Source organism: Panulirus ornatus, chromosome 63 (genome assembly GCF_036320965.1).
Source record: "Panulirus ornatus isolate Po-2019 chromosome 63, ASM3632096v1, whole genome shotgun sequence".
Classification (NCBI taxonomy): Eukaryota; Metazoa; Arthropoda; class Malacostraca; order Decapoda; family Palinuridae; genus Panulirus; species Panulirus ornatus.
The window spans coordinates 25,094,477-25,106,765 of NC_092286.1; the positions used below are offsets into that span (position 1 = coordinate 25,094,477).

General features: G+C 47.2%; 1 protein-coding gene across 9 annotated transcripts in view; it reads right to left on the reverse strand.

The window, feature by feature from the left end:
* The window catches only part of LOC139745857 (gamma-butyrobetaine dioxygenase-like), a 27,456-nt gene extending 17,401 nt beyond the window's left edge, over window positions 1–10,055 (reverse strand). For 7 of the 9 annotated variants that reach the window (XR_011712000.1, XR_011712005.1, XR_011712004.1 and 4 more), the window contains exons 1-3: window positions 9,839–10,055; window positions 5,462–5,638; window positions 1,933–2,323 (exon numbers count right to left, since the gene is read on the reverse strand). Coding sequence is in view for 3 of the 9 variants with exons in the window: in XM_071656484.1 (XP_071512585.1) it covers window positions 1,933–2,323; window positions 5,462–5,527 (457 nt within the window). In the remaining 6 variants the exon portion in view is untranslated. The remainder of the gene's footprint in view (window positions 1–1,932; window positions 2,324–5,461; window positions 5,639–9,838) is intronic. The other 2 variants (XM_071656486.1, XM_071656485.1) reach the window with 2 other exon arrangements.
* Between the last annotated feature and the right edge of the window lie 2,234 nt (window positions 10,056–12,289).

Sequence of the window (12,289 nt, forward strand, 5' to 3'; positions counted from 1 at the left end):
TATTCATATACCTCCGCGTTGTACAGTTAGGTTCGGTAAAACGCTATCAGCTGGCTATGTGCGCCTGTTGGGAGATAACCAGTGTAGACCCCGTTGCTCACCATTGTGAGACGAAGGGTATTCGAGTACTTAGTATTCGAATAGTTGTTTCCAATTAGCCAGGCCCATAGCCTAGCGGTTAGCATGCCTGCCTCTTGCACAGGGGTCCCGGGTTCGATCCTGGCTATTGGAGGTTTGTATGATATATATATATATATATATTTATTTTATTTATTTTGCTTTGTCGCTGTCTCCCGCGTTAGCGAGGTAGCGCAAGGAAACAGACGAAAGAATGGCCCAACCCACCCACATACACATGTATATACATACACGTCCACACACGCAAATATACATACCTATACATCTCAATGTACACATATATATACACACACAGACATATACATATATACACATGTACATAATTCATACTGTCTGCCTTTATTTATTCCCATCGCCACCTCGCCACACATGGAATAACAACCCCCTCCACCCTCATGTGTGCGAGGTAGCGCTAGGAAAAGACAACAAAGGCCCCAATTGTTCACACTCTGTCTCTAGATGTCATGTAATAATGCACCGAAACCACAGCTCCCTTTCCACATCCAGGCCCCACAGAACTTTCCATGGTTTACCCCCAGACGCTTCACATGCCCTGGTTCAATCCATTGACAGCACGTCGACCCCGGTATACCACATCGTTCCAATTCAATCTATTCCTTGCACGCCTTTCACCCTCCTGCATGTTCAGGCCCCGATCACTCAAAATCTTTTTCACTCCATCTTTCCACCTCCAATTTGGTCTCCCACTTCCCCTCGTTCCCTTCACCTCTGACACATATATCCCCTTGGTCAATCTTTTCTCACTCATTCTCTCCATGTGACCAAACCACTTCAAAACACCCTCTTCTGCTCTCTCAACCACACTCTTTTTATTTCCACACATCTCTCTTACCCTTACACTACTTACTCGATCAAACCACCTCACACCACATATTGTCCTCAAACATCTCATTTCCAGCACATCCACCCTCCTGCGCACAACTCTATCCATAGCCCACGCCTCGCAACCATACAACATTGTTGGAACCACTATTCCTTCAAACATACCCATTTTTGCTTTCCGAGATAATGTTCTCGACTTCCAAACATTCTTCAAGGCTCCCACGATTTTCGCCCCCTCCCCCACCCTATGATTCACTTCCTCTTCCATGGTTCCATCCGCTGCCAGATCCACTCCCAGATATCTAAAACACTTTACTTCCTCCAGTTTTTCTCCATTCAAACTTACCTCCCAATTGACTTGACCCTCAACCCTACTGTACCTAATAACCTTGCTCTTATTCACATTTACTCTTAACTTTCTTCTTTCACACACTTTACCAAACTCGGTCACCAGCTTCTGCAGTTTCTCACATGAATCAGCCACCAGCGCTGTATCATCAGCGAACAACAACTGACTCACTTCCTAAGCTCTCTCATCCACAACAGACTGCATACTTGCCCCTCTTTCCAAAACTCTTGCATTCACCTCCCTAACAACCCCATCCATAAACAAATTAAACAACCATGGAGACATCACACACCCCTGCCGCAAACCTACATTCACTGAGAACCAATCACTTTCCTCTCTTCCTACACGTACACATGCCTTACATCCTCGATAAAAACTTTTCATTGCTTCTAACAACTTGCTTCCCACACCATATATTCTTAATACCTTCCACAGAGCATCTCTATCAACTCTATCATATGCCTTCTCCAGATCCATAAATGCTACATACAAATCCATTTGCTTTTCTAAGTATTTCTCATATTTATATATATCGCTATGTGACATAGTTACGACCAGTGAAATTTAAGATAATTTTTCCCCTTAAGTACGACTTAGCTTACCTGTTGTGACCTGGTTAGCGTTGTCCTGGGTAGACTGCTGAGCTTTAGCTGTGGTGTGGGTAGACTCCTGGGCTGTAGCTGTGGTGTGGGTAGACTCCTGGGCTGTAGCTGTGGTGTGGGTAGACTCCTGGGCTGTAGCTGTGGTGTGGGTAGACTCCTGGGCTGTAGCTGTGGTGTGGGTAGACTTCTGGACTGTAGCTGTGGTGTGGGTAGACTTCTGGGCTATAGCTGTGGTGTGGGTAGACTTCTGGGCTGTAGCTGTGGTGTGGGTAGACTTCTGGGCTGTAGCTGTGGTGTAAGCAAGCTGGCTAAGCTTGGAGAATGTCGCCCACAAGGGTGGGTAGGTGGCGTAACCTCGCTGTGGTGCAGCTAAAGGCGAGCTGGTCTGTGCCTGGCATAAAGAAATAAAGAGATTCATATCGTGTGTCACTTGATTTGCATACAGATAACTCAGCATCCTGTAAAGGGGTTCAGTTAATCAGTCAGTTAATCATCTAATTGGCAGTTCAGGGGGTTAATCATCTAATTGGCAGTTCAGGGGGTTAATCATCTAATTGGCAGTTCAGGGGGTTAACCATCTAATTGGCAGTTCAGGGGGTTAATCATCTAATTGGCAGTTCAGGGGGTTAATCATCTAATTGGCAGTTCAGGGGGTTAACCATCTAATTGGCAGTTCAGGGGGTTAACCATCTAATTGGCAGTTCAGGGGGTTAACCATCTAATTGGCAGTTCAGGGGGTTAACCATCTAATTGGCAGTTCAGGGGGGTGGACGAGTTTGGGAACTAGAGTGTGCGTTCGTCTAGTTGGACCCCCCCCCCCCCCCACCCCTGTCGCCATCCACATCTCATATACATTTCAGGTCATGTCGCCATCCACATCTGAGGTATGGGGGGGAGGGGAGGGGGGTCCCAAATACAGGGGGGTGTTGTATGAATGTTGATGCTACAGTATACACTGTTGGGAAGATGTAGATACAAATTCATATACATTTGTTCCGGTTATGTATTTAGCAGCTTTCACAACAACCATGTTGGCCGTGATTTTGATTTGTTTACCAGTAAACATGTACATTGTAATTAATGAAAAGCGGATTTAAATTGAGATAGTCTCTGTATTTTTTTGTGTGTATTTTGTAATTTCAGTTCATTTCTCGCTTCACCAGTTACAGTGCATGTCATAAATAGCATACTACATGTTATATATTTCTCTCTTGTGTCTCCCCTGATGATGTGATTATTACACGAAAGTGCACTTGGGAACTTTTCGTGTTTCATTTTCCCCCGTGGACTCATAGGAATATATTATGAAATATATAAGATAGGACACAAATGGATATACTTGGTTACGTATATCAACCGTTTTACACACAAAAATATATTCTTTATCATATAAACAAGTCATTATACTTTCAAGTATATTACATACTCGTCTTGTAAGTTTGTAAATGTAAATGGTGAATGTGGCTTGGATTTACAGTGAACGGCAGTGGGCCAAGACACCATTTTCTACGTTGTCCCTGAACTTCCTTTATTAAACCAGTTTGGAACTTATCCAATGTTTGTTTATTCATGAATGTAAACATTTCGAATGCCTTGGCCAATGAACTCTTCAGATGTTGTGGAAGGTCCAACAACCCTGAGTGGATGTTGTATTCACAAAGTGGTGTTGTAGGTTGTGAGAGAGGGAGTTGTATTTTCGAAGGTCAGTTTCATAATTGTCTACTTCATCAAAGGTTTATGATCAGGTCACTCCCTGTCTCTTCTCTCTTCCCCAGAGGACCAGTTTAAGGTCTAATGGCCTTGTTTGCCCTTCTCTGGACCTTCTCTATTAATTGGATTCGGGTGGTGAAGCTGTGAGCGTTCCCGAGAATAGAGTATTGGTTCGAATCCTGGATGCGGTAGTTCGTCCACAGTCAACCCAGCTGTTCATCCACGCCTTGAGGTTGGTTGATGAAATGATTATCTGGCTTAGGTAGGATATATATATATATATATATATATATATATATATATATATATATATATATATATATATATACATATATATTTTTTTGCTTTGTCGCTGTCTCCCGCGTTAGCGAGGTAGCGCAAGGAAACAGACGAAAGAATGGCCCTACCTGCCCACATACACATACTTACACGTCCACACACGCACATATACATACCTATACATCTCAAGGTATACATATATATACAGACACAGACAAATACATACATACACATGTACATAATTCATCCTTGATGATATATATATATATATATATATATATATATATATATATATATATATATATATATATTTTTTTTTTTTTTTTTTTTTTTTTTTTTTGCTTTGTCGCTGTTTCCCGCGTTTGCGAGGTAGCGCAAGGAAACAGACGAAAGAAATGGCCCAACCCACCCCCATACACATGTATATACATACGTCCACACACGCAAATATACATATCTACACAGCTTTCCATGGTTTACCCCAGACGCTTCACATGCCTTGATTCAATCGACTGACAGCACGTCAACTCCGGTATACCACATCGCTCCAATTCACTCTATTCCTTGCCCTCCTTTCACCCTCCTGCATGTTCAGGCCCCGATCACACAAAATCTTTTTCACTCCATCTTTCCACCTCCAATTTGGTCTCCCTCTTCTCCTCGTTCCCTCCACCTCCGACACATATATCCTCTTGGTCAATCTTTCCTCACTCATTCTCTCCATGTGCCCGAACCATTTCAAAACACCCTCTTCTGCTCTCTCAACCACGCTCTTTTTATTTCCACACATCTCTCTTACCCTTACGTTACTTACTCGATCAAACCACCTCACACCACACATTGTCCTCAAACATCTCATTTCCAGCACATCCATCCTCCTGCGCACAACTCTATCCATAGCCCACGCCTCGCAACCATACAACATTGTTGGAACCACTATTCCTTCAAACATACCCATTTTTGCTTTCCGAGATAATGTTCTCGACTTCCACACATTCTTCAAGGCTCCCAGAATTTTCGCCCCCTCCCCCACCCTATGATCCACTTCCGCTTCCATGGTTCCATCCTCTGCCAGATCCACTCCCAGATATCTAAAGCACTTTACTTCCTCCAGTTTTTCTCCATTCAAACTTACCTCCCAATTGACTTGACCCTCAACCCTACTGTACCTAATAACCTTGCTCTTATTCACATTTACTCTTAACTTTCTTCTTTCACACACTTTGCCAAACTCAGTCACCAGCTTCTGCAGTTTCTCACATGAATCAGCCACCAGCGCTGTATCATCAGCGAACAACAACTGACTCACGTACAGGAAGGGAACACGTACGTAACTAGAGTCTTAGAGAAAAAGAAGAAGTAGAAACATTTACATAAATAATAGAAATTATAGAAATTATAGCGAAGGAAGAATACGTTAATGGAGGGGGGGTAGGGTGACACACTGATGCAGTACAGTGTGTACCCACACTCCACCTTTCATCCTGACCTGACCAATGACCTGTACTACACCAGTAGGTCACGTGACCTTGTTACCTACCCTTAGGGTCGAGAGACCCCGACGCCCTGCCGCGGTTGCCAGACGCCGCCAGCCACAACATCTCATGGTGTCTCTTTCGTACGAGGTTGGAGGACACGTTCAAAACGTTTTCCCTTGTATTCCCGTCACATTGACGGAATGACGTAGAGCCTTCCGTCGTTTTCTGTCTGTGACGACCTGTAAGACACGTCCATTGCGCTGGTCAATATGTAAACAACCTTAGATCAGTGATAAGCGCGCGCGCGTCTTATCTGACACAGACAGACAGAGACAAACTCTTATCATCTTTGATATTATGTCGTCTGAACAATATGTTTTGAGATATGTCGTCTTCGTGAGTATAATCATGAAGGAAAATTGTTCATGTTACTCTTATGTGTGTGTGTGTGTGTGTGTGTGTGTGTGTGTGTGTGTGTGTGGAGAGAGAGAGAGAGAGAGAGAGAGAGAGAGAGAGAGAGAGAGAGAGAGAGGATAAGCATATGCTATGTACACATATATTGTAATCTATAACTGATATCCACGTGAGATAGGGCTGGGCTGGTCTGTTGGCCGTCTGTCCGAGAATGGATGGGTTCGATGCCCGTTGCGGTGTGGAACTGCCACTCGGGAACGAGGGATCTATGGTGGCAGGATATGACGGTGGCGGGTATGGTGCAATACCTTCTTCCTCCCGAAGTGTGAGTGGATGGAGGAAGGCACGTGAGTCGCTTTATGGCTTCCCAAATCCAAAATTGTGATACTGTATCAATAAAACTACAAATATCAGAGATACTGCGTCTGTGCCATCCCATTTTCTTTCAAGGAAAATGTTTACATGCGTGGCCTTTAAGACAGTAACTTAGGACACCAGTGTCAATGTTCCAATCTTGTCAGACTTGGTTCTGTTGTGGCCAGAATGCGGACGTGTTGATGGCTCGGGAAAAATTTGGATGAGTACAATGTTACATGTGCCTGGCGGATGCACATGTGCACTAACTTGCATAATCATACATACCTCATGAACATCCAGGGGGAAAAAGCCATCGACCATGTGATGGGGAGACTGCCCATCTTTCTCCATCATTTATACAATTATCACAGATGATAAACAAGCGTGTGGCAGTGTCTTCGTTTTCCAAATAGACTTCCTTTAGCTTTTGTGCTTCTCTCTGGTGTGAGTCGCGTACATTTCCCTTGTCGAATGTCCAATGGCGTAGTAGCTTGTGAGAAAGACATTCCCCCCCTCTCTATTTACTCTCTATTTATCCTTAATCGTGTTCCTTAGGGGGATCTGTCCACTCACCTCCTCTGTTTCTTTCGTCTCGCTATTACTAATGATGTTTCAAACCTTCACCTAATTCGATCTCCTTAGTTTTTCTTTTACTCGTATAGTAACATTGTGATGGAGTTGGCCACATCCTCCACTCTATCTTAGGGATCTTACAGGAGGTGGTTGTTATTTTTGTTTTTATTTATTGTACGTTGTCGCTGTCTCCCGCGTTAGCGAGGTAGCGCAAGGCAACAGACGAAAGGATGGCCCAACCCACCCTTATACACATGTATATACATACACGTCCACACACACACACGCACATATACATACCTATACATCTCAACGTATACATGTATATACACACACAGACTTATACATATATACACATGTATATAATTCATACTGTCTGCCTTTATTCATTCCCGTCGCCACCTCGCCACACATGGAATAACATCCCCCTCCCCCCTCATGTGCGCGAGGTAGCGCTAGGAAAAGACAACAAAGGCCCCATTCGTTCACACTCAGTCTCTAGCTGTCATGTAATAATGCACCGAAACCACAGCTCCCTTTCCACATCCGGGCCCCACAGAACTTTCCATGGTTTACTCCCAGACGCTTCACATGCCCTGGTGATGTTGTAACAGGTGTCATAACCTCTGTTGTGACACCTATGGAACACCTGTAGATGCGTCTTCGTGGGCCCCAGTTTGCAAGTCGGGTCAAAGATCTGTACACAAGGCTCCATCTGTTCTCTGCAGGTCTGTGCACCAGGCTCCATCTGTTTCCCACAGATCTGTGCACAAGGCTCCATCTGTTTCCCACAGATCTGTGCACAAGGCTCCATCTGTTCTTTGCAGGTCTGTGCACCAGGCTCCATCTGTTTCCCGCTGTTGTGTTGTTGTCTTCTCTTTATTCTACAGGTGTCTTTCTGGCCTCGGGGGTTCGTCTGTGTGTGTGTGTGCGTTCCAGACACCAAGGCGTGGGTCCCCGCCGGCTGGGGCTTGCAATCGTTTGTGTGTGTGTGTGTGTGTGCACCAGCCACACGAGAATGAACCTTTATAATCTCCTCCTCCTCCTCCTCCTTCTCTTCCTCCTCCTCCTCCTCCTTCCTCTTCTTCCTCCTCCTTCCTCTTCTTCCTCCTCCTCCTCTTCCTCTTCCTCCTTCTCCTCCTCTGCCTCCTTCCTCTTCTTCCTCCTCCTTCCTCTTCTTCCTCCTCCTCCTCTTCCTCTTCCTCCTTCTCCTCCTCTGCCTCCTCCTCTTCTTCCTCCTCCTTCCTCCTCTTCTTCCTCCTTCTCCTCCTCCTTGTTCTTCTTCCTCCTCCTCCTCCTCCTCCTCCTCCTCCTCCTCTTCTTCTTGTTCTTCCTCCTCCTCCTCCTCTTCTTCTTGTTCTTCCTCCTCCTCCTCCTCCTCCTCCTCCTCTTCTTCTTGTTCTTCCTCCTCCTCCTCCTCTTCTTCTTCCTCTTCCTCCTCCTCCTCCTCTTCCTCCTCCTCCTCCTCCTTCCTCCTCCTCCTCCTCCTCCAAGGCTCGGCCCTGGCCAGACCTGTGGAGGGTTTCATTCATTCATACTTCGTCTTTCTTCTATTTTCCCTTCACCCGTAACGTGGGTGAGTGAGGCATGTGTGGTCCGCGCGCCATGTTGGGGTCTCTCTGTATTAGAAGGGATGGTTTGCGTCCAGCTGCTCCACACACACACACACACACACACACACACACACACACACACACACACACACACACACACCCCTGGCCATAATGTGTATATCTCGTATACATTATGAATCCCCAGGTTTGAACCCAGTCCTTATGGTTAATTTATATACATACAGATTAGGTCAATACAATGCCAACACACACACACCTCCCCTACATGTACCTTGCCAGACCCAACTTTTAACTTTATTTATTCATTCAATTAATTTATAACATCACGAACAACATGAACCAGCCATACTTGTGTGTACACACCTGCTCAAGGTTGTCCTTGTGTGTGTGTGTGTGTGTGTGTGTGTGTGTGTGTGTGTGTGTGTGTGTATGTGTGTGTGTGTGTGTGTGTGTGTGTGTGTGTGTGTGTGTGTATGTGTGTGTGTGTGTGTGTGTGTGTGTGTGTGTCAGATAACGACTTAATCATACAATTAAACTTATAGAAAGATCACACAGGTTAATTACCTTACTGTAAGTACACATGTACATGTAGCACACGACTGCACGACCCTTCAGTACGACCACAAGGCTGTAGTCAAAGGCAAGGGTCGTCGCGTTGTGCTAAAGGGTCGTACCGTCGTGCTCAAGGTTGGAAGGGTCGTACCGTCGTGTTCAAGGGTCGTACCGTCGTGTTCGAGGGTCGTATACCGTCGTGTTCAAGGGTCGTATACCGTCGTGCTCAAGGGTCGTACCGTCGTGTTCAAGAGTCGTATCGTCGTGTTCAAGAGTCGTACCGTCGTGTTCAAGGGTCGTACCGTCGTGCTCAAGGGTCGTATACCGTCGTGCTCAAGGGTCGTACCGTCGTGCTCAAGGGTCGTACCGTCGTGTGCTCAAGGGTCGTACCGTCGTGTTCAAGGGTCGTACCGTCGTGCTCAAGGGTCGTATACCGTCGTGTTCAAGGGTCGTACCGTCGTGTTCAAGGGTCGTACCATCGTGTTCGAGGGTCGTATACCGTCGTGTGCTCAAGGGTCGTACCGTCGTGTTCAAGGGTCGTACCGTCGTGTTCAAGGGTCGTACCGTCGTGTTCAAGGGTCGTACCGTCGTGTTCGAGGGTCGTATACCGTCGTGTGCTCAAGGGTCGTACCGTCGTGTTCAAGGGTCGTACCGTCGTGTTCAAGGGTCGTACCGTCGTGTTCAAGGGTCGTACCGTCGTGTTCAAGGGTCGTATACCGTCGTGCTCAAGGGTCGTATACCGTCGTGTTCAAGGGTCGTACCGTCGTGTTCAAGGGTCGTACCGTCGTGCTCAAGGGTCGTACCGTCGTGTTCAAGGGTCGTACCATCGTGTTCAAGGGTCGTACCGTCATGCTCAAGGGTCGTACCATCGTGTTCAAGGGACGTACCGTCTTGTTCAAGGGTCGTACTCAAGGGTCGTACCGTCGTGTTCGAGGGTCGTATACCGTCGTGTTCAAGGGTCGTACTCACACACAACCTAACCTGGATGGTCCACCACCTTCGTCTTCTAATCCATGTAAATCACTTGTTTACCAATTCCTACGCAGGTTAATGGCCATTAAGTCGTTGATGTATCCCGACGACCTGTCGTTCGGCCGAGACGACGCCCCCACAACACAGTAGATGAGGTAGAAGGTAGACAAAGTAGACACACACTCAATCTACCACACTAAACACGTGTTGTACACTAAGCGGAAACTTTGGGCTGACTGGCGAATCTGGCAACCCCATCAGGACGGCGAGGCGTATTCGACCAAGCCTCCGCTTATAGCATCTTTCGCTCTTTGGCTGATTAATATAATCCCAGATTATAAAATCACATACGATTAATCAGCTGTAATTAATCCTAAGAAATTATTTTTTAACATTTATCTTTAACTTATAATCTATCTAACGATTTTAATTTGGATATTTACTGCTATGGTAGAGTGGTATGAATGCTCCTCCCCCTTCTAGGGTACGCCAGGGGCAATACGACCTTATGTAAGTACAACCGAAGGTCTAGTCTCCCATCACCCGTCTCTGATTATGTTGATAAAGTAGGTAGATAGATAGATAAGAAGATAGGTAAGTAGATAGACAGACAGATAGATAGACAGAATATTTCGAAGATAGAGTGGTCGTGGACTGTGTCCTATATGGGGGGCGACGCACACATTTCCAAATGTCTTTCTTTTCGAAATCATGACTTACGATCCCCAGGGAGGAAGTAGAGTTATGTGGGGTAGATAAGAGTTATCTACCCCACACCCCCACATCCACCTCCCCCACACCCCCACACACACACCCACACACCCCCACACCCCCACATCCACCCCACACCCCCACATCCACCACCCCCACACCCCCACATCCACCACCCCCACACCCCCACATCCACCCCCCACACCCCCACATCCCCACACCCCCACACCCACCCCCACATCCACTCCCCAAACCCCCACACCCCACATCCACCCCCCACACCCCCACATCCACCCCCACACCCACCCCCACACCCCCACATCCACCCCCTCACACCCCCACATCCCCCACACCCCCACACCCCACATCCACCCCCACACCCACCCCCACACCCACCCCCACACCCCCACATCCACCCCCTCACACCCCCACACCCCACCCCCACATCCCCCACACCCCCACACCCCACATCCACCCCCACACCCCCACCCCCACATCCACCCCCACACCCCCACATCCCACCCCCACACCCACCCACACCCCGTGGTATGTAACCGTTACGAAATGGTTGCCGACAGAGGAATTTTATAGATATATTTTTTTGATCTTTAAATAGATCGAACGTGGTCAATGGATACACCCCCACACATTCTCACCCACACTCCCACACCGCCACACACCCCCACACCCACTTCTGGTCCCACAATCACCTTAAATATATCCCAAAGGGACAGTTAAGCTGTGGAGGGAAATGGAGTAATTGGCAACTTAAGGTTGAATATCTCCCATATATATCCCCCCCACACACCCCCACACACCCCACATCCCCACACACTCCCACACACCCCCACACACCCCCACACACCCCCACATCCCCACACACTCCCACACACCCCCACACACCCCCACATCCCCACACACTCCCACACACCCCCACACACCCCCACACCCCCCACACACCCCCACACCCCCCACACACCCCCACACACCCCCACACACCCCCACATCCACCCCCACACACCCCCACACACCCCCACACCCCCCACACACCCCCACACACCCCCACACACCCCCCCACACACCCCCACACACCCCCACAATCCCCCACACACCCCCACAATCCCCCACACACACCCCCACACACCCCCACACACCCCCACTCTTTGTCCAGACGCTACTCAGCTTAGCTCAGCTTGTCTCGCTCAGTTTAGCTGAACAGCTCCATGGAACAGCTTAGTGTTGGTGGAGGAGCGCGTGTTGCTTAAGCCCCTTTACCACCACCTCACGATAACTTATGAAACTGAACACTAATACCGTACCTTACGTTCATTATTCTTCATTCATTTCTCTATTTAAATGGTTATTAATGTATTTATTTCTAAGTGTATGAGTGGATTGATCAATTTGACATGCTAAGCCATAAGAAAGTCGCTCATAAAGGCTGTAAATAGGATAGAAAATGCTATACCTTACGAAAAAAAAATTTTTTCATTGGCTCAAATTTTTGATCATTCGTTATCGTCCAGTGACGGCGGCGGCGGCGACGCTGCTGGTAAAAAAGTTGTGCAGATTCTGTGTGTGTGTGTGTGTGTGTGTGTGTGTGGGGGGGGGGGGGGGGTAGGTGTGTGTGTGTGTGTGTGTGTGTGTATGTATGTGTGTATGTATGTATGTGTGTATGTGTATGTACGTGTGTAAGGGTATGTATGTGTATGTGTGTATGTGTATGTATGTGTGTAT